This window comes from Phyllostomus hastatus, unplaced genomic scaffold (assembly GCF_019186645.2).
Source record: "Phyllostomus hastatus isolate PE091 unplaced genomic scaffold, TTU_PhHast_1.1 phas_scaffold_755, whole genome shotgun sequence".
Lineage (NCBI taxonomy): Eukaryota > Metazoa > Chordata > Mammalia > Chiroptera > Phyllostomidae > Phyllostomus > Phyllostomus hastatus.
The window spans coordinates 13,167,101-13,192,063 of NW_025334039.1; the positions used below are offsets into that span (position 1 = coordinate 13,167,101).

General features: G+C 55.3%; 2 protein-coding genes, 1 long non-coding RNA gene and 1 other non-coding gene across 5 annotated transcripts; 2 read left to right on the plus strand and 2 right to left on the minus strand.

Moving 5' to 3' along the window:
• Positions 1–309: 309 nt before the first annotated feature.
• Positions 310–15,465, plus strand: PTPN6 (protein tyrosine phosphatase non-receptor type 6). Of its 2 annotated transcripts, none has more exons than XM_045826641.1 (16): positions 310–613; positions 5,588–5,710; positions 5,938–6,132; positions 8,637–8,826; positions 8,997–9,113; positions 9,222–9,335; positions 9,673–9,769; positions 10,164–10,243; positions 10,442–10,591; positions 11,881–12,012; positions 12,096–12,250; positions 14,008–14,075; positions 14,175–14,326; positions 14,425–14,516; positions 14,907–15,048; positions 15,285–15,465. In XM_045826641.1, exons 1-15 carry the CDS (start codon positions 600–602, stop codon positions 15,019–15,021), a joined length of 1,794 nt encoding a protein of 597 aa, XP_045682597.1. In that variant the 5' UTR covers positions 310–599; the 3' UTR covers positions 15,022–15,048; positions 15,285–15,465. The 2 variants fall into 2 exon arrangements, with proteins under 2 accessions (XP_045682597.1, XP_045682598.1); XM_045826642.1 differs by lacking the exon at positions 310–613 and adding an exon at positions 5,335–5,499.
• A 2,402-nt stretch (positions 15,466–17,867) lies between these two features.
• LOC123810722 lies at positions 17,868–19,081 on the plus strand. Its single transcript, XR_006784299.1, has 2 exons — positions 17,868–18,071; positions 18,444–19,081. It is a non-coding gene; the product is annotated as an uncharacterized LOC123810722 (long non-coding RNA).
• Positions 19,082–20,186: 1,105 nt separating this feature from the next.
• Positions 20,187–24,824, minus strand: PHB2 (prohibitin 2). Its single transcript, XM_045826391.1, has 10 exons — positions 24,543–24,824; positions 24,320–24,404; positions 23,940–24,019; positions 22,886–23,070; positions 22,423–22,552; positions 22,218–22,321; positions 21,713–21,790; positions 21,258–21,334; positions 20,750–20,755; positions 20,187–20,542 (listed from the first exon to the last, which is right to left on the minus strand). Exons 1-10 carry the CDS (start codon positions 24,667–24,669, stop codon positions 20,515–20,517), a joined length of 900 nt encoding a protein of 299 aa, XP_045682347.1. The 5' UTR covers positions 24,670–24,824; the 3' UTR covers positions 20,187–20,514.
• On the minus strand, positions 21,884–22,149 carry LOC123810765. Its single transcript, XR_006784317.1, has one exon. It is a non-coding gene; the product is annotated as a small nucleolar RNA U89 (small nucleolar RNA).
• Positions 24,825–24,963: the final 139 nt, after the last annotated feature.

Here is a 24,963-nt window from a genome sequence, read left to right on the forward strand (position 1 = left end):
TCCAGATCCTTCCTATACTCTTGTTGGGACCAACCCTGGTACAAGGCAGGGTAGGAGGGTGGGCCGGCCCTTCGACATCCTGGGTTGGTAGGCCTGCACAGGCAGCACCTCTGCTGAGGAGTGGGGCTTTCTGAGCTTTTCCTGAGGCTTGTTGGTGGCTGTGGATCAAGAGGCTCCCCATTGGTTGGTGTTCGATTGGCCAGGGTTACTTCCTGGTCTTTGCCCCCACCCGCCCTCCTGCTGCCATGTCAGCTGGAACTCCAGGTGGAGCTCCAGGTGGCTCCTCCCCTCCCAAGGGAAGGAGGCCCTGGACAGGCAGGCGGCAGCCCTGGACTCCCGACCAAGAAGTAGAGCTGGAGGGAAAAGCAGGCTGCTGTGGTTGGTCTGAGGCCAGCCCCACCCCACCTGTTCCTTTTCTGGGGATCTTTAGTCCAGAGGCTTGTTGCTGCTCTACCATTGGCCCAGTGGACAGCATTGAGGAGGAAGTGGCTGAGTTCAGAGCATTTTTCACCAGGTTTGGGCCACTACACTGCTGCACCTTGGGTTCAGCTCTGCCCTTTGTGGCCCGCTGCCTGTGACACCCCCGTCCCTCAGGGGAGATGCTGTCTCATGGGTAAGTCTCCTGTTCCACCTGAGTGCTACAGTCTCCGGTTAGTTTGGGAGGGAGGGGCAAGGTTCATGCTCATTCCTGACAGGTGTGTGAGTGACCATGAATGCAGTTTGTCACTGCTCCCAGCCCTGGGTCTGCATCAAGTTTTGAGGAGCTCCAGGTTCGTTTGTGCTCCTGGTGGGGGGCTCCCCCTTCTTCTCCAGCACTTTTCCCCTGACAGATGTGTATTCTCACCATTGCATTTCTCTCTCCAGCCTCTGGTCCCCTGCTTCTGCTGTTCTGCTTAAGACGTGGCCCCCTGGGTAGCATGCATCACCTGTAACAATGTGTCCAAAAGGCAAACCGGAGAAAGTGTGCTTTCGTTCCACTTTCTTTCCCCTCCCCGGCATCATTCATTCAACAGATACACAGTGAGCATCTGTTATGTGCTTGGTACTTTTTAAGGTGCTGGCAATACTGTAGCACAGTGATTTTCAACATTTTTCATCTCAAGGCATACATAAACGAATTACTAAAATTCTGCGGCACACTAAAAAAACATGGTTTTTGCCGATCTGACCCCAAAAATAGGTATAATTTTGGTTTATTCATACTGGACAGTTATTGTTGTGTTGGCTGTTGTCATTTATTTTTAAATGACAATCTAAGGGAAAAGAGGTCAGTGTCCCCGACTACATGGTCAGGTACGGCACGTTTTAAACATTCTTGCAGCACACCGGTGTGCGTGTCACTGCTCTCACAGAGCCTCACTTCAGTGGGAGGTGACAGACCACACGAAGAACGCAACAGACGGGCTGATTTCAGATTCTCAGCGTGAAACAAAACAACTGGTGTCTGGGGCTGCTGCTTGAGGAGCAGCTCGAGGGGTCAGGGAGGGCTTTCTGGAGCAGGGGACGAGCTGAGACCTAGAAGAGCCAGCGCAGCACCCTGGGCGGAGGGGATGGCCTTGCTGTGGGAACAAGGACAGTGTGCCTGGAGGGAACAAGTGGAGAGGAAGGCAGGGCCCAGGCCGACCTGTGAGAGTCTGGCTCTTGCAGCGAAGACTTGCAGCGAAGAGTGTCGGTGGGTTGGTGGGTTGGTCGCCCCCCCTCTTTTCCACCTGTGCTGCCTTCCCCAGTGCACGCCCGGTCACTGTCAGCAATTCTTATCCAGTCTATCTGTTTCCCTGATGCCTTTTATTTTATTATTTTGTTATTTTTGAGATATATTGATTAGTTGCCTCTCAACTGGAGACCTGGTCCGCAACCCAGGCACGTGGCCTGACTGGGAATCCAACCTGCGACTTTTTGGTTCGCAGGCCAGCACTCAGTCCACTGAGCCACACCAGCCAGGGCTACCCACCCTGCTCCGTTTTATTCGCCTGCCATGGTCGTTTTCCTAGTAGGTGGGTGGTAAAGCCTCTCCTGGTGCAGCACCCTTCCTTGGTCCCTCAGCCTGGTCTAAAAATCCTCTGCAACAGGTCCCAGCCTCTCAGAGCAGCTTTGCAGCAGAGGGCTTGCTGCTCTCTCACACCCAGCCCTACTCCCGTGGGTCCTGTGCCTGCCACCTTGGTGCTGCCTCCTGGGAGTGCCAGCCTTCGAGCTTCTCCCGTGGGCCATGCCAACACCTCCCCACCTCCCAGTGAAGCTTGCTCCAGCGGTGTGGTCCGTGTGTCAGGAAGGACAACCAGCGCTGGTGTCAGGCAGTCTTGGTTTGTCCACCTTCTCTCTCACAAGAGAGACCTCGTGACTTTGGGCAACTTATTTAACTACTCTGAGCCTTCATTTTTGTTTCTAAAATTGGGCTAATGAGACCTACTAAATGGGGTTGGCATGTGGATTAATTTGTAATGCAGAAGCTGTTGGTACTAAAACCCTATTACACATCAGTCTTTTTGTATCCGTATTTGGGAAGTACTGTTAAGCCCAGTTTTCGGGTGCAGATACTGAGGCTCAGGGAAGCTGGATCACTTTCTTGAGATTATTTTGCCTTGTTCGCTTTTCTAGACTGTCTTTTTGCATCACCACTGATCTCTGTCTGTCTCCCTTTGTCTCCCTGCTTCCTCTGTGAATAGTTTTTTCTTCGGAACTGTTAGGCTCTGACTTTTGTAACTCTCAGCCTCCTTGAGCCTGTTTTCCTCCCTTAAAAAAACGGGGAAAATAATCCCTATGTCACAGGGACGTGTGAGGCCCAGGCAGGACTCTGTGTGTGTGAGTGCTCCACCAGCACTGGGGTGCTTCTGCCAAGTTAAGGAAGGTGGTTGTTACTTATTTTCCTGTTAAGGGGACACCAGATTCTGTACATCTTACCTTAGTGTCTGTCTTCTGGCTTGATACCCTTCAGAAAAATCCCTGCCTCTTCCACGAGTCAGGGACTACCTAGTGTCTTCCTACCAAGTGGGGTTAAGCCCCAGAAGGACATTGGCCCCGGGGCCAGGATGCAGCAGGTGTTCAGTGCTGAGCATGGACCTGCCACTTTGTGTGGGGTCAGGATGGGGCGTCCATGTGGGCATCTGGAGGGCAGCTACACTCACCACTGTACCACCAGCACAGCCCCATGTGGGTATTTGTACCAGACATGGCGGATAGGTGCATGTAGTGGGACTGTGTGTACGCAGATGGATGACTGTGTGTGTGTGCACATGTCTGTATATGACAAGCCAGAGGTATGCTTGTAGGACCAGGAGCTGGACCTGTGACCACGGAGGGGCATGGGTATTGATGAGCTTGTTTGTTGGACATGCACTCTATGTGAGGCATTATATAAAGTTTGAGCACTTGGCAGTAAGTGAGACCGGCAGGGGCCCTCTGTGGCAGAGTGGACCTTGCAGCTGCTTTTCTTGCCCCTGCTGTGGGAGGGAACTCATGGTCTTTCAGTGTGGCTGTCCAAGGCTGGAGGGTAGTTAGCATTAGACCATGCAATAGGCAGAGTGAGCAAGTCCCCGTGGGTACCAGAAAGGGGATAAAAAGCCCTAGGGTGGACATGGATGTTGAATGTTTCAAAAACTGATATAGTAGTCATCATAGGAAAAATAGACTTTTGTTGGGCTTTAACAGTGTTATTTCTTTTTCCTTATTTTAAAATTAGGTATGATATACATAATGTGTATTAATATTAAGCACACAGCCTGATGAACCTCAGATTAACACACTCATGTATGCACTACCTAGATCAAGATGTAGGGCATTACCTACTCCCCAGAACTTCCCTGGAAATTGCATTCTCCCAGTCAATTTATTTTCATTATTTTTTAAAGGATTTTATTTATTTTTTAGAGAGAGGGGAGGGGAAGGAGAAAGAGAGAGAACATGAATGTGTGGTTGCCTCTCGTGCACCCCTTACTGGGGACCTGGCCCACAGTCCAGGCATGTGCCCCGACTGGGAATCGACCTGGCGACCCTTTGCTTTGCAGTCTGGTGCTCAATCCACTGAGCCACGCAGGACAGGGTGAATTTATTTTTATAAAGGTAATGCATGCCCGTGCTACAAGTTTTCAAAAAGGTATAAGAGAGAAGTCAATGTCCCTCCCAGCCCTCTCCTCCAGCCAGCCCGGTCTCCCTCCCTAGGGGAAGCCGCCAACATGGCTCTCTTTTATATCCTTTGTTGGGCGTCTTTCATCTCATTTTGGTTGGGCGGTGTCTGTACTGGAATCACATACAGAGAGCATGAGAGGCTTTGAGCGTGTATGGCCGCTCAAGGTCAACCAGCCCTGAGAATATCAGCCATGGCAGGGACCTTGGCCCCAGGCCCCAGGCCCCAGGAGACACGTCCCTGGTTGTTCTGGGCCCTGGCTGATTCACACCAGTCCCACTTGGCAAGAAGCTATGGCTCGGGCATAGGGTGGTTGGACCCAAGGGGCCTGGCAACTCTGCCCCCACCTGCTTCCCTGACTCTGCACACACACATCCATTTCTTTCCTGGGCTCCAACTGCATGGTTAGGGCAGGGTGGGGGCAAAGGCCTGAGGACAAGAAGTAGAAAATGTGCAAGTTTGGCAGGCTGCACAGGGGCCACTTTGTCCATCTCTTTGCCTCAGTGGCCCTTCTTCATCGGCGTGTGCCGGGAAGGCAAGGGCACCCCTTCCTTTGTAAGCACCTGCATGCCTTGCCTGTTAGGGACTCTCCCCCTCCTGCAGCAGCCTCAATGGAAGAAGAGGCTCCCACCTCTGTTTTTTGAAGCCTAGAAAGCCGGCATATGGTGGCTAAGATCACTGGCTTTAGAACCAGACAGGCTGGGTTTTGTTGTGACACTGCCACTTACTGACTGGGTGACCTTGGGCAAGTTCCCTACACGCCCAGCGCCTCAGGTTCTTTGTCTATAACATGGGGATAGAGACAGTACCGGCTTCGTAGGGCTATTGTGAGGGGTAGAGCAGATAAGGCCCCTAAAGCACAGTGCCTGGTGGACGGCGAGCTTCCAGTCAATGGCAGTGATCGCCAGGACCATCACTGTTACCTTGGACCAGGGAAGGCTGTGTGGAGCAGCGAGAGATGGCATGTGGCTGTGTGGGGCTACATGTATGGAGCATGACCTTTGCTTGGGGGGCACAAGGCACATGTGTGTCCTTACTTGTGCACTGCCATGCTCCTGAGGTCTTTGATGGCAGACGTGGGAAGTGGGCCCCATCCCCACCCCCATCTCCACAGGCTCTGCTTCTCTTCCCTCTGCTCTAAAATGAGAAGTACAGTGAGTTCCCCCAGGGGGCCGCGCCCCTTCCTGTCCCCGCCCTGCTGGCGGCCCTGAGCCATTGGAGTGGCAGCCCCAGAACCAGGACTGCAGGGGTGGTGAGGTGGTCTGGGCGCCGAGGGCTTCGGTGGAGGCTTACCCCTAGCGTGCTCCACTTGCCCGGACTCCCGGCACCACCTCGTTCCCTGCACCCCTTTCCTCTTGGGGAGCCCCCAGGATGGTGAGGTAAGGGCCTGGGACCCACGGTAGGCAGGAGGCATGGGTGACCTGGAGCCCATGCGACCTCTCCTCACCGCCCTCCTGGGCCTCCCAGGTGGTTTCATCGAGACCTCAGTGGGCTGGACGCAGAGACCCTGCTCAAGGGCCGAGGTGTCCACGGGAGTTTCCTGGCTCGGCCCAGTCGTAAGAACCAGGGCGACTTCTCCCTTTCTGTCAGGTAGGTGGCCCTCAGCTCCACTCAGGAGCAGTATTTTGGCTGTTTGTTCTGGTTCCCTAGTGGTGTTGCTGACTCCCCATCGCCCAGGGCCAGCGCGTCCCTGTCCCTGTACTTGTCCACCCCATCCATCCTGTGTGGCCCATACTCGGCCCGCCCCCCCAGCCCTCCCCCAGCCCTCCCCACCGCTATTCCTGCACCCACTGGCCTCACTCCCTGGTGTCCTGCAGGGTAGGGGATCAGGTGACCCACATTCGCATCCAGAACTCGGGGGATTTCTACGACCTGTATGGAGGGGAGAAGTTTGCGACACTGACGGAGCTGGTGGAGTACTACACGCAGCAGCACGGCGTCCTCCAGGACCGCGATGGCACCATCATCCACCTCAAGTACCCGCTTAACTGCTCTGACCCTACCAGTGAGAGGTGAGGGGCTCTGCTTCCACCCCGGCCTGTTGGTCTGTGGGCGCCTTCCCCATCCTGGCTCCTCTGTGGCCCTCTGTCTTCCATGTGACCCCGAGGCCTTGTCTCTGAGGACTGACCTCCCACCCCTTCCCACCAACCCCCGGGATTGCAAGAGGCTGCCTTGCCCTTCTTCAGGGTCCCTGTCAGCTGGAAATCCAGGTGTTACTGGTGACAGAGAGGCTGTTCCTTGTGGCCTGCTTTGTTGTTAGAAAGCTCTTCTTCCTTCTGTGGAACTGAATCTGACTTCCTATAACTGTTCCCTCCTCCAGCACAGGTTAATACAGGAGGAGGAGGGTACTGAGAAGGAGCACGGGGGCTAACATCCCTGAGGACACTTACTGCCTTATCTGAGCAAACCAGAGGGAACAGGCCCACCTTGGGGCTGGTCGGGCGTCCCTGGGACACATCGTCCACAGAGTCACATGTGCAAGGGCCTAGCACCTGGGCACAGGGTCATACTCAAGGCATTTCCCTTCTGTCCCTTTGGATCCAAAGATGTGGCCCCAGGCCTGGGCTGGCCGCACCCCAGGTGGTCTCCCTAAAGCCTAGGTGGGAGGTGGGGGCACCTGAACACTGAGCGCCTCAGGCGGCTCCTTTGGGCGGCTATCTCAATGACAGCTCCTATTAGGGCAAAGGGTAGCTGAAAAACTCTAGGGATTTTTTTTACCCTCACACTCTTGGGGCCAAACCAACTTGCCCTTGTAATGTACTTGTGTATTGATCATTGAAATGATTCTGAACTTGATTCTGTCAGTTTTCAGTGTTTCTGAGATGCTTGCCTCCCAACTTGCATCAGTATTTTTGTCCAAGTCACTGATTAAAACTTAGAACTGGATGAGGTGACATGCAGGCCCCATGTCCCACCACAAAGGGACCTCTCTCCAGTCAACATGAAGCTACTGATCCACTTCCTTTGAAGCCACATCTTCTAGGAGTGAATCCTCAGCGTTGATGATCTTGCTCATCACTGCCCTCCCCAGTACTTTCTCACCCTGTCCCTGCATCTCACCGGGAGCACGCATGGGAGTTTGTCACCCACACCCTCTGAACTTCTCATGTCCTCTCTCCACCCTTGCCCACAGGCATGCTCTGTCCTGCCAGAGGAGAACTGGGTGGCCAGACTGTAGAGAATCAGTAGGCTGGGTATTGATCTGGAGGGAGACAAGGAGCTGAGTGAACCCCCTGGGGGCGGAGGCCGGGCCTGTGTTCACATCACTTGGGAGAAACGGGAGAAGAGCAGAGCTGGGGCCAGGGCCGGTTAAGGTTAAGACCGGGGACGCTGACTCGAAGAGCCCTTTTGGTTACCCAGCCTGAACGCCTGGGCTCACCCCTGACCCTGGAAGTGTGTAGGAAGCTCTTTCTCAAAGCCTCTGTCTGTGTCTGGGCCTTGACTGCTGCCCCTCCTCCTCCTCCACAGGAATTTGCATTTGTCCCCTTGATGGCTAGCTCTGTGCCTGTGGTCAGCCTAACATTTGCATGGAAACTTCCTCATCCTGGAGGCTGGGGGGAGAGGGCTGGACCCCTCCTCATTGCCCTGGCACCTGAGCCTGTCCTTAAGTGGTGGGATGGGGTGGCCTGGGTAGGGGGTCCAGGGGACTCTGGAGGTCTCTGAGCTGTGGTCTTCTCTGGGCCGGAGTGAGATGGGTGAGACAGATGGGTCCCCTCCCTCTTTCCCCCCTTCCTTGCGGTTGGAAAATGCCCCCCTCCCGAGGTCCCTGGGCTGAGGAAACCTCACAACCTCACTTCTCACTCTCTCCCCAGAAGGAGTTTTGTGTTTTTTCCATCACGTGGTTTCCTGTGGGGCTGGGCATTGTGGGGCTACAGTTTCCTCCTGGGAAGGGGGTGTGCTTTGGGGAAAGGTCCTAGTTCTGCTTTTTGCCCCTTTGAGCCCCTTTGAGCCCCAGCTTTCCTTTCAATGGCATCATCCCCGGTCACCCCAGAGCCCCCTAAACCACTCTCCCCAGCAGGCTGTCTTCCCCGCCTCCCTGGGGGAGTCCTCCCGTCGTGCCTCCCTGGTGACTTCCGTCTCTCCCATCTCCATGGCTCTCTGTGGTTTGACCTTTGCATTTCTCTTACTCTCTGTTCTCTTTCCCGAGCTTAGCCCTGTCTTTGATGGGGACTCTTCCTGGGTTTCTCCCCTCCAAATATTCTGGATATAGCCTGCCTTTCTGCTTTTGTCTTAAACTTGCAGAAGTGGACCTGGTTAGCACTCCTGAGGCTTGCCTTGAATCAACAAGGGCCTGGGGCCAATGTGTAATCACCAGCCTCAGTTTTCTCATCTGTAAATTGGGGATGGTACCTGCCTCTTTGTGTTTTTGTGAGTAACGGACCTAAATGTCGTGGTGGGTGTGAAAGCATCTAGCACATCACAGATACTCAGTTTCCCTGCCCTGCCCTGTGAGCACCTCTGCTCAGTAACTGCCCCTTGGCCCAGGACTCATCTTTGCTGATGCTGCCTCTTCTAGGTGGTACCATGGCCACATGTCTGGGGGGCAGGCGGAGACGCTGCTGCAGGCCAAGGGTGAGCCCTGGACATTCCTCGTGCGTGAGAGTCTCAGTCAGCCTGGAGATTTTGTGCTGTCCGTGCTCAGTGACCAACCCAAGGCTGGCCCAGGCTCCCCGCTCAAAGTCACCCATATCAAGGTCATGTGTGAGGTAAGGCAGCCGGGCAGTTGCGGGGGGGCGGGGGCGGGGATCTTACTGGGGCTCCCATCTGTGTTCATGGCGTGGGCGGTGGGGAGGATCAGCCGGGCTTCCGTTCAAGGCTGCGGGTAGAGGGAGGGAGACGCAGGCCCCTTGGGGTGGCCTGACTTGGTATCCCTCAGGGTGGACGCTACACGGTGGGTGGTTCAGAGACCTTTGACAGCCTCACGGACCTGGTGGAGCATTTCAAGAAGACGGGGATCGAGGAGGCCTCGGGCGCCTTTGTCTACCTGCGGCAGGTGAGGGGTGGGCCTGGTTGCCTCCTTCCTCCCCCCCTGAGCAGTCCCTCAGCCCCACGAGCCTCGGAGGTCTGGAAGCCGCTGACTTCTCACCCTTGCCCACCCCAGCCATACTATGCCACACGGGTGAACGCAGCTGACATTGAGAACCGGGTCTTGGAACTGAACAAGAAGCAAGAGTCGGAGGACACAGCCAAGGCCGGCTTCTGGGAGGAGTTTGAGGTGCGTCATGGGGGCCTTCAGGGCGTCTAGCGTGGGGTGGAGAAACCCTTCTCTCTCTACCCCTGATGCTGATATGCCCCATGAAAAAAATTATTGATGGATTTTAGAGAGAGGAAGGGAGAGAGAGAAACATTGATTTGTTGTTCTACTTATTTAGGCATTTGTTGCTTGCTTCTTGCATGTGCTCCGACAGGGCACCAAACCAGTACCTTAGTGTGTAGGGATGATGCTCTAACCAGCTGAGCTCCCCTGTCAGGGCTGACCTGCCCCATGCTGTGTCCATCCATGGACACCCCTTTCGGGGGCTGATGCTCCATTGCCCCCTCTCGACCCTCAGAGTCTGCAGAAGCAGGAGGTGAAGAACCTGCACGAGCGGCAGGAAGGGCAGCGGCCAGAGAACAAGAGCAAGAACCGTTACAAGAACATTCTGCCCTGTGAGCACCCCCGCAGCCTCCATCTCTCCTGCTCCCGAGCAGCACCCATTCCCCCAGGAGATTCTCCTTCCCTCGGCCCACCTCCCCCATCACAGTGTCTCTGCGCCCATCTCGGGGAGGGTCTGCCCCCCACCCACACACAGCAGAACCTCCTCTCCTTCAGACAGCCTCTACTCCTCCCAGTAGAGCCTCCCGCACCCGCCACCCTCACCGCTGTCCTTCCTCTGACGCCTCCACGCCAACTCCTGCAGGTGCCCTGCCAGCCCACAGTGCTCTGAGAGCCTCATGGCTTCTCGGACAACAATAGCCTGTGAGTTTAGGAAGGGCCTGACCCAGGGGCTGGTGAGTTCCTACTGACCCAGGCCTTTCTGGCCTCCTCTCTGTTCACTCTCAGTCGACCACAGCCGAGTGATCCTGCAGGGGCGTGACAGTAACATCCCTGGGTCTGACTACATCAACGCCAACTACATCAAGGTCAGTGTTGCCCACAAGTCATACAGGAGGAGAGGCTGGGCCCTGGGGATTCCGCATCTCAGGGGGCCACCAGGTCCAGAGGTGTGTGGGCAAAGTCAAAGCTGATGACTTGTGTGGCTGAGGGTGGTGGGGGCAAAGGGCGTGTCCTGAGCCGGGAGGCCCACAGTCCTGATGTATGTCTTCTGCACTTGTGTCCAGAACCAGCTGCTAGGCCCTGATGAGAATGCTAAGACCTACATTGCCAGCCAGGGCTGCCTGGATGCCACGGTCAACGACTTCTGGCAGATGATATGGCAGGAGAACAGCCGTGTCATCGTCATGACCACCCGGGAGGTGGAGAAAGGCCGGGTAAGACCGGGCCCCTTGCCGCCCCCTGACCCCCACACCCCCTCCCCACTACTCATTGCCCACCACCATCAAAGCAAAGGATGTCAGGGCAGAAAGGCACCTCAGAGGGCAAGGGTTCAGCCCTTCTTGGGAAATAGGCACAGAGACAAAGTCTTGGATACACTCTGACTCCCAGATCCCCGCTTCCAGCCTTGGGCTCTCCTGACTGCCAGACCCAGGTTTTTTTAAATTTTTATTTTGAAAACTCTTATTTATTGATTTTAGAGAGAGAAAAAGGAGGAGGGGGAGGGAGAAACATCGATTTGTTGTTCTGCTTATTTGTGCATTCATTGGTTGGTTCTTGTGTGTGCCCTGACTGGGGATCCGACCCACAACCTTGGCGTATCAGAACGGCGCTCTAACCAACTGAGCTGCCCAGCCAGGGCCTAGACTCAGGTTTTCAATGGGGCTTCTGCCTCAAATTGTCCTGAAGCAAACATTCTGCCTGCTCCTCCTCCATCTGTCCCCACGCAGCCAAGAGCCCCTCTTGTGTCCTTTGCCTTAGAAGTCTCTTGAGTTGGCTCTCTCCTCTGACCCCTGCACGGCAGAACCCTCTGTACTATAGTCAAAGTGATCCCGTCCAACTCACAGACTATGTCACCTATTCCCCTCGCTGAAGACCCTTCAACAGCTCCCAGTTGCCTTCAGGATTAAGTCACACTCTAAGACTTGGCACTCAAGGCCTGGCAGCCTCTCTGCAACATCCATTGCTTCCAGAGGGCTGGGCTCTTTCAGGTTTCTGTGCCTTTTTGCACAAGCTCACTTGCTGCTAGGAAATGACTTCCTCTCTCTGCACTATCTCTGCCTGACAGACTCCTCATTTGTGAAGACCCAGTTCGAATGCTCCCTCCTCTGTGAAGCCATCTCTGATTTCCTCCATAACCTAGAGGAAGAATTAGTCTCTCCCTCCCTCACACTCCATGTTTTCCTGTCTACCTGTCTCTCTGTGAGCTCCTGGAGGCTCAGGGGTACAGACTGCCTCTTATTTGCATTTGTGACTCCTGCCTTGTTTGCACAGCTTCAGGCGCAGTGCGCGTGTCAGCCTATGTGTATCGAGTGGCTTGTAAGTTAGGTGGCTGGTCAAGTCTCAGCCCTGGGTACTGAGACTCTGACTCTTGGCCAGGTCACCCGTTCATCTAAGAGATGTTGACTGGGCCAGCACCAGGACTTGGGACCTAGAACAGGGCCCAGAGCGCCCAGCCTCATGCCTGCTTCTCTGCCTCATTCTCCACCCCCACCTTCCCTTCCAGAACAAATGTGTCCCATATTGGCCAGAGGTGGGCACTCAGCGCGTGTATGGACCCTACACTGTAACCAGCTGTGGGGAACACGACACAGCTGAGTACAAACTCCGCACCCTACAGGTCTCCCCGCTGGACAATGTGAGTCCTGTTCTCTTGTCTGGCTTGGGAGGGATGGAGCCATGTGTGGGAGCAGGGGACACTGATTCTCGTGCTCTGTCCAGGTGAACCTGGTGCGGGAGATCTGGCACTACCAGTACCTGAGCTGGCCTGACCATGGTGTCCCCAGCGAGCCTGGGGGCGTCCTCAGCTTCCTGGACCAGGTCAATCAGCGGCAGGAAAGTCTGCCTCATGCAGGGCCCATCATTGTGCACTGCAGGTGAGAAGAATAATACATAGATTAGTAGTGACCACAAAAACAGTAGCTGGCGAGTAAATGTTGCTGAGTGCCACGCACACTGTAAGCAATTTACGTGTTAACTCCTTTATTCCCTTCCCCTCTCCCCAGCCTCTGGTGGGCCCCTGGGGCTCCAGATCCATGGGTGAAACTTAGCTTGAACCAACCCCACTGTCTGATCCTGTGCTTGGGGTGGCTTTCCCAGAGACCTCCCTGGGTGTACCACCTTGTCCATCCCTGCCAAAGACAGATGAAGAAACAGACCTGGCCAGTGGGTCAGGGGAGAGCCTGGGCTGGCACTCACAACAGCCCAAGGTCCTGGTCGCCGTTTTCTCGTACTGGCCCACTCAGCCCGTTTCCTCTCGGCCCCACCACCCTCCATGTGGGGTCAGTGTGGCTCCCCATCCCTTCTCTTTCTCCACCTGCAGCCCTGTGAGTGCCGGGCTTTTTCACTGCTGCTCCCAGCACCACCTCCCCGCTTCCCAGCCAAGTGCCACTTGGCCTGCGTATGCAGGGACAGGTGATATCTTCAGGAGGGGCACATACATCACTGCCTCCAGGGGAGACCCTCATGTTCATGGTCAGGAGACCCCGTTCCTTTTGAGGGGTTCAGTCAGCAAGGAGGAGCACGTCTGAGGGGCAGAGTCCCACAGACGGGCCGACCCAGCCGGCCTGGTCTGGGGGGTGGGGGGAAGTGGGCACAGGGTCTGGGACAGAGACTGCTGGTTTAAATTCCAGCTCCTCCACTCACCGGCTGGGTGACCTTGGACAAATTACTTCACTTCTCTGACCCTCAGCTTCCTCATCTGTAAAATCAGGATCTCACAGGGCTGTGGTGAGGATTACATGAGATTCTATCGTTGTGTCTGGAGTACAGAAAACCCTCAAGAAATGGGAGCTGTCAGGGAATGGGAAATAGAAACCTGCTCTGTGCTCTTCTCTTCCCGCCCCCTCCATGTGAGCCAGGCTGTGAGGTCCTCGACTTCTTTCCTCACCAGCAACTGCTTTTCCTGGGGCAGGGCTCCGTGGCCCGGATCTGGAGGTGCCCCCATACTCTGCTTCGAGGGGCAGACCCATCACCAGGAACGACCCTCCTGCTGCCTCCCACCCCCACACTCTCACTCAATTCTTGAAATCCCCATGGCCTTTATTTAGACGTTACAGGAAGGAAGTGGGTGAGGGGGGGTTATTTTTGACAATCTGGGTTTGAAATTAGCGCGACTCAGGGCATTAGCCTGACAGGCCCGGAGAAGGGGCGGGACTGAGGTCCATGTGGGGTCCCGAGGTGCCTGGGCTCTGTCTGCCCAAGGGTGGAGGCAGAGGGTGGGGGAGAAGGCAGGCAGACTTCCTGCTGCACTGCTCCTCCGCGTCTTCTGGCCTGTGTGTCCCCTGCACCCCACTGTCTGAGGGCTGCCCTTTTCCTGCCATCAGGGTCTAAAGAAAAAGGGAAATGAAGCCCTGAAGAAAGAAGCTCCAAAGATGACTTAGGAAGGGAGAAGGGGGAGACCTCCCTCAGGCCAAGGGTTTCAGAGAAGGTCCCAGGGAGAGGGGTGGGCAGGACGGTGGTGGGACTGGGGGTCCTGGGTCTTCCTGGGTTCGCAGCAGATGCTGGCCAGAAATGAGGAGTCACGGCAGGGAGTGGAGGAAGTGGAAAGAGAGTGGTGGCTGGACAGGAGCTCTGGGCCCCCTTCCTGGGGAGGTGTGGACTGGCCTCTGACGGTGCCTCCTTCTCTCCCCAGCGCGGGCATCGGCCGCACAGGCACCATCATTGTCATCGACATGCTCATGGAGAGCATCGCCACCAAAGGTGAGGGCTGCCGGGGGGGGTGCAGGTGGTAGGGTGGGTGAGCAGCTCCTCATGTCCCCCTCCCCCTGGGCCTGAGGTCTAGCTGTCGTCCCTGCTCAGGGCTGGACTGTGACATTGACATCCAGAAGACAATCCAGATGGTGCGGGCGCAGCGCTCAGGCATGGTGCAGACGGAGGCGCAGTACAAGTTCATCTATGTGGCCATCGCCCAGTTCATTGAAACCACCAAGAGGAAGCTGGAGGTTATGCAGGTGCGTGCCAAGCAGGGCCTGGGGGTGCTGGGGAGGGCAGTGGGTGTCACCTGGTTCTGCTTGAGACCACTGCCCTCCCACCATGCTTCTGCCTGCAGTCCCAGAAGGGCCAGGAGTCGGAGTATGGGAACATCTCCTACCCCCCCGCCATGAAGAATGCCCATGCCAAGGCCTTTCGCACCTCGTCCAAGTGAGTGGCCTTCCTGCCTGCCACCTGCCGGCTTTCCCCCCCTTTCTCCTTCCCCGCTGGACCCTCTCTTTCCAGAGAGGACAGGTGCTGTTGTTGAGGAGACCTGGGTTCAAGTTCAAGCTTGAACTTGTGTTTAGTGTTTCCCAAGTGCCCTTCTTCTGTGTGGGGCCTGTGCTGGGTGCTGGTAATATATTAAGGTGTGAGATGGAGCCTCTGCCCCCAAGGAGCTGCTAGTCTAGTGCAAGGAGAGTGACCAGCTCTCCTCCATCTCCTGGCCTCAGTGTTCTCACCTGTGAGGCACAGTGGCCCAGAAGGGGCTGCTGGTGCTGGGTGATGCTGCACTGTCTCCTGACCTGGGCCAACTGCCCACACTTGCCCACCCCACTGCAGACACAAGGAGGATGTGTACGAGAACCTGCAGAGTAAGAACAAGAGGGAGGAGAAGGTGAAGAAGCAGCGGTCAGCGGACAAGGACAAGAGCAAGGGTTCCCTCAAGAGGAAGTGAGCTGGGCACTGTCCTGAGGCGGTCATGGTATGGCCCCGCTGCTCAGGGCTCAGCCCTGCCCTGCCCCCAGTGTCCCCTGACCCCTTTGCCCAGGGATCTCCCCTCCCCTGCCCCCAGTGTCCTCTGGCTCTGGAGCTTACCCTGAATGGCTGCAGCCTCACTCTGCCCTTCCCAGCCCTTCCATACCAGCTCTCCTGACCCTTCCCCAGGTTCCAGCCACACCCTCATGCCCTCACGCCCTCATTCCCTTCTCTCTTCCGTAGAAGCCTCCAGTGAACATCCACAGCCTGAGCCTAGGAGCTGCCAGCCCAACTCTGTTGTAATTTAAATGGTCTCGTCTGCACCTCCCTCTCCCAGACCCTGTATATAGCCCCCTCCCTGCCCCAGGCTCCAGGTGGGCCAGACCCTTCTACTCTTGTAAATAAAGACCCCAGGATCACTGTGTGTGGGTCTCTAACTCTGTGCTGCCTGGTGGGAAGGGCTGAAGGGGGTGGAGGGACAGGTGGGCAGGGAGAGGCGTGTGTGTGTGTGTGTGTGTGTGTGTGTGTGGAGGGGTGGCGAATAAAAGCTCCATCTTCACAGTCAGACAGACCTGGCTCTGGACTCTGCTTAATACACCTAAGAGTGTGGCTGTGGGCCAGGTTCCCCAGCCTCTGTCCTGGAAAGTGGAGGATTTCCAGGCAACTGTGAAGATCACCGAGATGAGGCACAAAAACTGCAAAGGCAACAATAATTCATAACACGTGCACCATGTGTCAGGCACTGTTATTTATTTTTTATTTTATTTTTTAAAGTAAATATATATTTTTAAGATTTTATTATTTATTTTAGAGTGAGGAGAAAGGAAAGAGAAAGGGACAGAAATATCAATGTGTGGTTGCCTCTCACATGCCCCCTACTGGGGACCTGGCTGCCACCCAAGCACGTGCCCTGACTGGGAATCAACCTGGTGACCTCTTGCTTCACAGGCCGGCACTTAATCTACGGAGCCACACCAGCCACAGTGTCCATATCTATATCTATATCTATATCTATATCTATATCATCTATATCTATCTATCTATCTATCTAACTCTTAATAAGAGTTTATTTGAGCCAAACTGACCACATATACCAGGGAGCAAGATCTCAAATGCTTCTGTCAGGAACTATTTAAAAGACTACACGTATTCATTCAGTCTAGATATCTATCATTCCCATTTTACAGTGGGGGAAACTGAGGCACAGATTCAATATCTTGCTCAAGGTCACAGGAGAATTGAGCAGGAAGCTAAGATTTCAACGCAGGCTGTCTGGCCTCAGAGCCCACAGCCGTGGCGATGCAGTGGCAGTCACCTGAGTGGGACACAGCCACACAGCCCTGGCGCTGACTTCTAGGTCCGAGAGCTGAGAAAACCAAGTCCAGGAGGCGCAGGGCCTCTGGTTCTTCCTCTGCTCTCTGGGCTCCTGGTGCTCACAGGAGACCCCTGTTCCTCCTTTCCACTGGGGCTGCTGCTGCCGCCCTTATGCTCCTGATCAGTTTTATTTTTGTCTTCTCTTCCTTCCCTGTGTCCAGCCAGAGTGGGCTACCAGTGAGATTCCTTCCTTGTAGTAAGGCTTTACTTTCAACTCCCGGGGAGTTAAGCCTATGGGAGTCCTGCCTGCCCCCCCTGCCCCCCCCCCCCCGCCCCGCTCATGCTCAGGAGTAGGCACACTTCTGAGGCCATGTCGGCTGTCCTTCATTCAGCATGCACTTTCTCTTTTGAGCATCCATTGAGTCACAGGCACTGGAGTCGTGCTGGGCGTGTGATGATGAACTTAGGAGAAGGGTAGGGGAGGCAGACCCAGAGAGTCCACAAACAATAAATACGGAAAGGTATTAAGAAGGATGCAAAGACAACAAAGGACGGAGGGAGAGAAAAAGGGAGGGAAGGAGGGGACAGGGGTGGAGAGAGAGAGAGAGAGAGACCTCAGATTGGGCAACACAATAAGCTCCCTGGAGCTAAGGCTCTCCAGGGGGTGGGTGGGTGGGGCCATCACCTGTGGGCCTCAGGGCCCCTCTCCCAGCAACGCCCTTTCTGTCCCAGCTGGAGCTGCACAAAGGAAAGGTAGGCTCCACACCCTCTAACCGCCCTTGGGCTAGCTGCCCGGGGCTGGGACTTGGATCCAGAGCCATAAGGTGGGTCCGGAAGCAGCTCGCCTGACTTGGGTCCCTCTGGAGAACAGAGCAGTTTCCCCGGTCACCCCTCCTGCGGGACAACTGCAGGGGCTGAGCCTGTGAGGGCTGAAGGAGAGCCGCTCAGGACTTGAGTCGTCTAGGTCAGTACTGACGTTCCTGGCCAGCTCGGGCCTCTCAGCAGAGGCAGGCACCCCAACGCTGGGGCTGGCCAAGGACAGGGAGGCGCCATGCTGGGGCCTGTCTGCCCTCCACGGACAGGGATGCCCAGCACAGATGGGGCATTAGATCTAGCATAACCGGAACCTACCAAGCTAATCGCAGGGATCTCCGGCTCTCCAGGTCAGAGGGCAGGGTCAGAAGGCAGGGTCAGAGGCCTCAGAAGGAGAAGGTAGTTGGGGGCTGGAGTGGCTGTGGGGAGATGCCAAGGAGGAAGGCAAAAGGGCCCAAAGACAGCCTTTTCTTTTGTCCCTCGGTGACCGACCAGTCTCCCTGATCTAGGCCTGGGGGCAGAGGCGGCAGGTAAGTGAGAGGACACCGCTAGGAAATGGTGCGAGGCCTACTAAGGTGGCTGGGAGTCAGAGGAGGCGCGTGGGCTGGCGCTGGGAGGCAAGGGGTTAAGGCAGTGGGGGGGCAGCCTATGGCAGGAGGACACACCTGTGCGCAGGCAGGGGCGGCGGGCGGGGCCCAGGTGAGGAGCCTGCGCTGCCTGCCGGTGGAGAAGGAAGAAGGAAGAGTCCAGGGCGGCGGCCGAATGCTGGGCCTGACTCCCCTCCTCTCCTCAGCACTCACTCCCTGTGGGGCAGGTGGCCTGCTGACCTGGGGAAGGCCGTGGGAGAGGGGTCCTGAGGCTGAGCTGGGGACTGCCCGAGGGGCGATAAGGGCCCGTGAATTGGTATGTGGGGGCTGGGGCAGGCTATGCGGGTGGTTGGGGAAAGGGCTCAGAAGCGGAAAACAGGTGGGTAGGGGGCTGCTGGAGCTCTGCCTGGGCCTCAGTGGGTCCACTCCTCAGGGTGGAGCTGGTGGCGGGCTGCAGGGCTCACCCGGAAGTGTCCTCAGGGACTCGGGTGGCTGGGGGAAGGGAGCCAGGGTGCTGCAGCTTCTCCACGGGGAGCCTGGGCCCAGGACTGCCTGACCTAGAGGCAGGCAGGTTGGGTGGGGGCCCCCGTCTTACCCAGCAGTGTTTGGGTGCTGGTTGGGAGTCTCTAATACTGCCGGGTAAAGATGGAGGCCCCTGCCCCTGTGTCAGCGGCATCTTTTCCTTCAGGCCCTCAGCAGGCTGCAGCCACCCACCCCCCATTCCTGAAGCTCCCCACACACCCCGGAGTCCCCTTCGTCTTGAGTGGAGGGTGCTGCAACCAGAGCGGCTCCTGGTTGGCGAGCTGCCCACTGAAGGGACACAATGGTTCCGAGCCCCTCCCCCAGCCTGGAGTGATTTGTCATCTGGTGGATCCAGAACCCACGGCAGACCTTGAGCTTCGGATTGGCTCATGTACTCTCAAGAGACCTCTCCTGGCCTGTGGCCAGGGTCCCTGTAGCAACTGGTCAGCTCTAGCCTGGAGCTGCGTGTCGACCGGCTCTGGGTCCATCTTCCAGTACAGTGTTGGATGGTCTAATTGTGAAGCTCCTAACACTGTCTGGTAAAGATGGCCCCCGGGCCGGTTCCCTCAGCAGTGACCTTCAGGGAGCCCTGAAGACCATGGAGGCCTTCTGACCAACAACCTCTGACCTTTACCCTGTGGCCGGGGGTGTAAATCGCTAGGAAAAGGGAAACAATGGGGAAGAGACAAAATGGCTGCCTCCAGGGTCACAGCAGGATTTGAAAACATACTTGCTTTCCAGGAACCTCTACTTTTCCTGCCTTGGGAAAAGAACAAAATAAAGTGTGGATGGGTACTTGTTGCAGACTGATTCAGGTTACTTGACTCATTTAAAAAAATATTTTGTTTATTTATTTTTAGACAGAAGGGAGGGAGGAAGAGGGAGAGAAGCATCAGTGCGAGGTTGCCTCTCGTGCACCCCCAACTAGGGACGTGGTCTGCGACCCAGGCATGTGCCCTAGACAGGGAATCGAACCGGTGGCCCTTTGGTTTGCTGTCCGGTACTCAATCCACTGAGCCACACCAGCCAGGGCCCATTATTTCTGTCACTTTCATTTTAGGCTCCCAGCTCCTGAGGAGTGGGGCTGCCCCGGCTGCCTCATCCCCGTCCCTTTCATGACAGTCAACCTGCAGAGCAGGGACAAGTCAACCTACCTTCTCCAAAAATCTAATAAGCTGAAGATGAACCCAGTCCCCACCCCGTGAGACTCACCGCCTCCCCTACCACTTTGTAATTCCTGTACATGCTTCTGCCCCCAGTGCTCTTTCAGTTCCAAATGCTCGTCTTTCTGTAAGGACAAGGGATGGGAACTGGTCTGTATGGCATCAGGTACAGGAGTGACTTCATGTCTCTGGTGCTTGAGTTTCAGCGGGCACTGTCTTGGGAAGAGGAGGTGGCTCAAGTAGGAACTGAAAACTGGCACGTTTTGTCAGGGGGCTCGAGCTGTGGGAGTGATGAGCTCATCTCTGCAGGTAGAGCCCTGTTTCACATGGGTTCCTTCACACCCAGGGGGGTTGTGAAATTGGCAGTGGGGGTAGCTCACAGTAGGTAACACAACCCACAGGGCCTAACCCTTGATAGGCATGAGTGGTCTACCCACAGCTGCATGGAACCCTGTTACTAAGGAAGCAGCTCCTGCTGGCGTCATCACATTTTTGGTCTAGCTCAGCAAACCCACAGCTGCTCCAGCCTTAAAGGGAGGATGGGGCCGAAAGCGCAGCTGGGCCTGCTGTTTCCAATGACTCTGCTGGGCTTCCAGGGTGAGCAGCAGGGCCCAGGCCTGTTATTCCGCAAATGCCCTAGCCGGAGTCTGTGCGCCCCCTGCTGGCAAAGACGAAGACTCAGGAGTGTTCTGTGAGTGCGCGCATGCGCGCCTCCCTAACCCAGCTCAGACACAGGAAGCCTTGACTTCTGCTTAAGTAATAAAAATTTATTGAGAATTCCCGGGCTGGTGTTTATCGCCTCCCAACCTTGAGAGAGGAGCCAACACTGTAGGAAATCACTAAGAAATCACACACTGTCCCAACAACCCTGGCCAGCACAGGAGGATGAAAGTCATCCCCCTGAAAACGGGTCAGTCTTCATCTGAGAAGGGCTAGGAGGACGGATGCGGAGGGGAGCGTCACATGATCCTGGGGGCGGGGTGGGGTGTGCTGGATCCCCAAGCGGGCTCCTCCAACACCAGGGCAGAAACAGTTCCATTTCTTCTCTGGGGGTGGAGATCTTGGTCGTTAGGCTCATTTCTTAGCCTTGATGAGGCTGTCACTGCAGAAAGGAGATGGATAAAGGAGACAGGCGACATTAGGGGATATAAATGCGAGAGGAACAGCCTCTTGGCCCTCCCTTCTCCACCACCCTCCCTCCTGATTAAGAGTGTATGGGGAGGTGAGAAAGGTTAGCTGGTGGGGGAGAAGGTAGGTCCTAAGATGAGTTGCAAGACCCCCCAGAACAAAGGGTGCACCGACAACTTACCTTCCCCTGTGGACACCAGGTCACCAGGTGAACAGGACACATAGAAAAAAGAAGACGCAGAGGTGATTTACAGCTCAGCCCCACCCAGGTCTAAACCCCTCCCTTGCTCCCAAGGGAAAAAGACAACTGGGGTGGAAGCCAGGAAATCTCAGGCTCTGGAAAGGAAGAGTTGGTTCTCTTGGTCACTGCCATTCCTCCCCTCTCCTTTCCTAGCACCCTTCCATGCCCCAGAGCAGCAATGCTAGGTTTCCTGCGTGAGACCTGAGTAAGCATCTTTCACTGCTTTTCAGTTAAGACAAAACTTTACAATTACAGTGCTTTTCACACAAATAATCCCCTTCTCATTAGATTGTGAGATTCAAGTATCTTATACTTTTCTATTTTTTGGTTCAGAGAAATGGTGTCTTTCAAGGGTCCTATGAGTAAACTAACAGGTTTCAGAGCCCAAGTGACCAATGCAGATCCCATGTTCTTTGCGACACCCCACTGTGTAGGTCACTTCTCTCACCGGGTGAAACTTTCATCCTGTAGGTTCAGCACAAGGTTGTCAGCAGTGAGATAGATACGATTCTGTGATGTGGCAATCTACAAGGCAGGAAATCAAGACAGGTGCTTGTGTTAAGGAAAGAAGACCTCAATTCCTATTCTCACATTCAATAACCACTGACTGAACACATGGGGGTTAGGAACAGGGATCCCACAATGACAAAGATGTGGTTTCGGCCCTCACACAGTGATCCAGAGCAGCAAGTAACTGTGATCGTGTTAGTACCATAACAGAGGTGTGAACTAAAGGTCTAGGGAACCCGTGGAATTGTTTCTGATGAAGGGAAGTGTAAGAGAAGCCAGTCTGTGTAGAAACCTGAAGGAGCATGATTTCAATGACTGCACTTCGGCGTGCTTCAACAGAAAACACTCAGTCTCCAGGAAGCCCTGTGAGGGACACTGGGCTCTCACACTCACCGTCTTGGAGATGTTCTGGGCTGCCCGGATCTTTCGCAGCTTGATGTAGCCTGGGTTCTTGCTCAGTGCTTCTCCAAGGTGAGCAGGGTAGGGTTAAGGGTTCACACAAGGCCAGGTCTCAATCCCTGGACCCATCCTTGCTATTTCTGTCACTCTAGCTCTCCTCAGGGCTGTCAGATCCAAGGTTGCGCTCAGGGGGCTCGTGCCCAGTCTTACTTTGGTTCTCACCTGTGGGCCCCCCTGCAGGCAGCTGCCAGGAACTGGAGGTAGCAGCAGGAACAGAGGCAAGGCCAGCAGTGCTATTGATCTGTCTTACAGTGAGGAGCCAAGCTCAGGAACCCCACTAAGATTTCAGATCCCATTTGAAACCTCCCCCCACCCAGAGAGCCAAGAATCAGAGAGCACGGAATCGCATTCGCCTTAGTCTCATCAGCCAGCCCATGAGGGAGGACAGGAAAGCGAGGTGCCCCAGGGGTAAGCCCAGATCTCTCCAGCAGAAGGATATCATCCTGGCGGCCTCGGCTTCACCCTCTGCTTGCACAATCTTCTGCCGCTGTTCTTGCTTTGCTTTTTCCACTAAGAACTGGGCCCGCTGGGCCTCCTGTTGCGCTGTGGTGGGACAGTCAAGAGGTCACAAATGTGAGGTGTCAGGAACCCCAAACCCCTCCTGCATTCTCAGAAATCCTCGACTTACTCTTCTGGGAACTCACCCACTTGTTTGGCTTCTACAGCAGCTGTGTACTCTCGGCTAAAGCTTAGCTCTGTGATAGCTACATCATCCAGGATAAGGCTGAAGTCCTTGGCTCTCTCTGTCAGTTCCCTTCGGATCAACAGGGACACCTGCGAGGACGGGTGAGGAGGGGAGGGGTGAGGAGGGGAAGGGAGAGGTGGTGAGAGGGGGCTGGAGAACTGAAAGGAAGGTGTGTTGCTGTGACCAGCTGAATACCAGATCTTCTGAATAAGGCAGAAAATTCACCAACCCTTTCTTAGGATCTATTGAGTTCTAGTCCTGGCTCTCGTTTCTCACAGTGGCCACCAGTGCAGCTTTTAGCTAGAAATGGAACTGGGGTCACAAGCTTTTTCTAATAAGCTGCCTTTCCTAATAGTCAGTGCCCTGGGCCCTATGAGGAAAATGTGGACATTATGCAGACGGTGATGGGAGCTGGGTCCAACCTGGGCCCGTTGGGTGATCAGTTGCGAGGCATTGAACTTGGCCACCACACTCTTGAGAACCTCGTTGACAATGGACGGCAACACTCGCTCCTCGTAGTCTAGTCCTAGGCGCTGGTACATGCTGGGAAGTTCCAGGGCATTGGGTCGAGACAGCACTCGCAGGGAAATGTTCACCATCTGCAGGTCTAAGAGTGAGATCAGCAGTGGCTGGGCAAGGCCACGGAGGCCTCATCCGGCCTCTTAGCCTAGTATCCTTCCCCGAACACCATCTCCTCCACGTGATGTCGTTTCAGCCTGGAACTCCCCTGGAGCGGAGAGTAATCAGGCTGACCAGAAGTGACCTGGTGTGGGTCAAATAAAACCTCCTCCGTCCACTGTGATGTCTTCTCTATCACTCTACCAATAAAGTGAATCTCTTTCTATTTGCCACTCTACTACGTGCAACCTCTACCTCAGGCTTTAACATAACCGCTTGTCTTCTTCACTAGATTATCAGGACTTGAGGATGAGGACTGTGTTTTATACATTCTTCACTCACAGGACCTAGGATTTAGGGAATGTTAAGTGACCACACTAAAAACAGCACAAGAGTATATTACAGGTGAGCTACTTGCCTCGGTGTGCATGTCTGTGTGTGAAGGGGTCTGGGGAATGTGAAAGGCACAGCTTCCAGATATGGTCTAGGAGGAACCAGAAGCACCAGTGTCCCCAGGATGTGGTGTACCCATGGATATCATTAGTAAGTCAAGCAGTAAAAAGAAAGCCTTAAAACAAGGCTTTGATCTAGGCAGTGAATAACACAAAGAACAAAAAGTACTCTCATTGAATTTACCTTAGGGACAGGAAAAGTTAAGAAAGTGCAAACACACACAGTGTGTCCAGAATGTTCTACTTTAAAACCAAAAGCAGGTATTTTTATTCCAGCTCTTTTGCAGACGTGAAAACCAAGGCCCAAGAACTCTGACACAACCATCTTCCCCTAGGGGTCTTGCCAGGCTTCCTTACAGACTTTAGGTAGCCCATCTGTTGGTGGCTTCCCAGTGTCCAAACCTACCTTTGGAGCCTGTTGGGGAGGAAATTTTTCGTGGCCTGGCCCGAATGTCATAGATGATGGGATATTGGAACCAGGGGATCCTGGAGGAGAGGAAACAGATACAGTTACTGGGAGACTGCAGTTTCATTAGTTTTTTCCTCACGTGTTTCTTGGCCTGCTTCTCCTCTTAATGACCACAAACCAGGAAAAATTCTCTTCTTTCTTTAGAGAACAACATTTATGTGCTACTGCAATTATGGGCAGTACCCACTGTCTTGGGAGATGGGGTAAGGAGTGGAAAGACCAGAGCCGATTCCGTAGAACGTACTACTACGGCCATTGGTGGGTTGGCGGCGTTCAAGGGTGAAGGGTCAGGGTCAATCCGCTCTGCCCGCCATTACCTGAAGTGAAGGCCCTCGGCGAGAATGGTGTCCTGCTGCACGCCACCGATCCGATTAAAGAAGATGGCTCTGTGCCCGCCTTCCACTGTGGGGAGAGGGGTGGAGATCAGGCCAGGTCGCTGCTTGGAGAGTACGTGCTAGCCCCTGGTGAGGCGAGGGGCTGAGTGCGCGCGGGGACCCGGCGGGACGGGAGGAGTCCGGAGAGCGGGCGGGGGTTGCTCACCGGTAAACACGGACTCGCGGACCCCGTAGGCCACGGCGCCGGCACCCAGCAGCAGCTTCAACGCTGTGCCCATGCCCCGGGGCCCGGAGGGCAGCCGTCCCGCTAAGTCCTTCAAGTTCTGGGCCATGTTCGATCCTGAGGCCGGCGACACCAAAGGTCAGGAGGGGGTGCCGGCCCGCCTCTACCCCACTCCAGTTTAGAAACAGCACCCTTCACACGAGGGTCTGTGGCCCAGGTGCTCGCAGGAGAAAGGGCACCGGAAGTGCGCTCCCTCCTAAACCCTCCCCCCCGCCCCCGGCTCTGTGGAGGACCCGAATTTCGCGCACAGGAATTGCGCATAAGGAAGTCCCGCCTCTCTCTGAAACCCTGCCCTCCCAGAGACACTTCTGTAGTGCTAGACAGCAAACAAGCGGCATTTCCA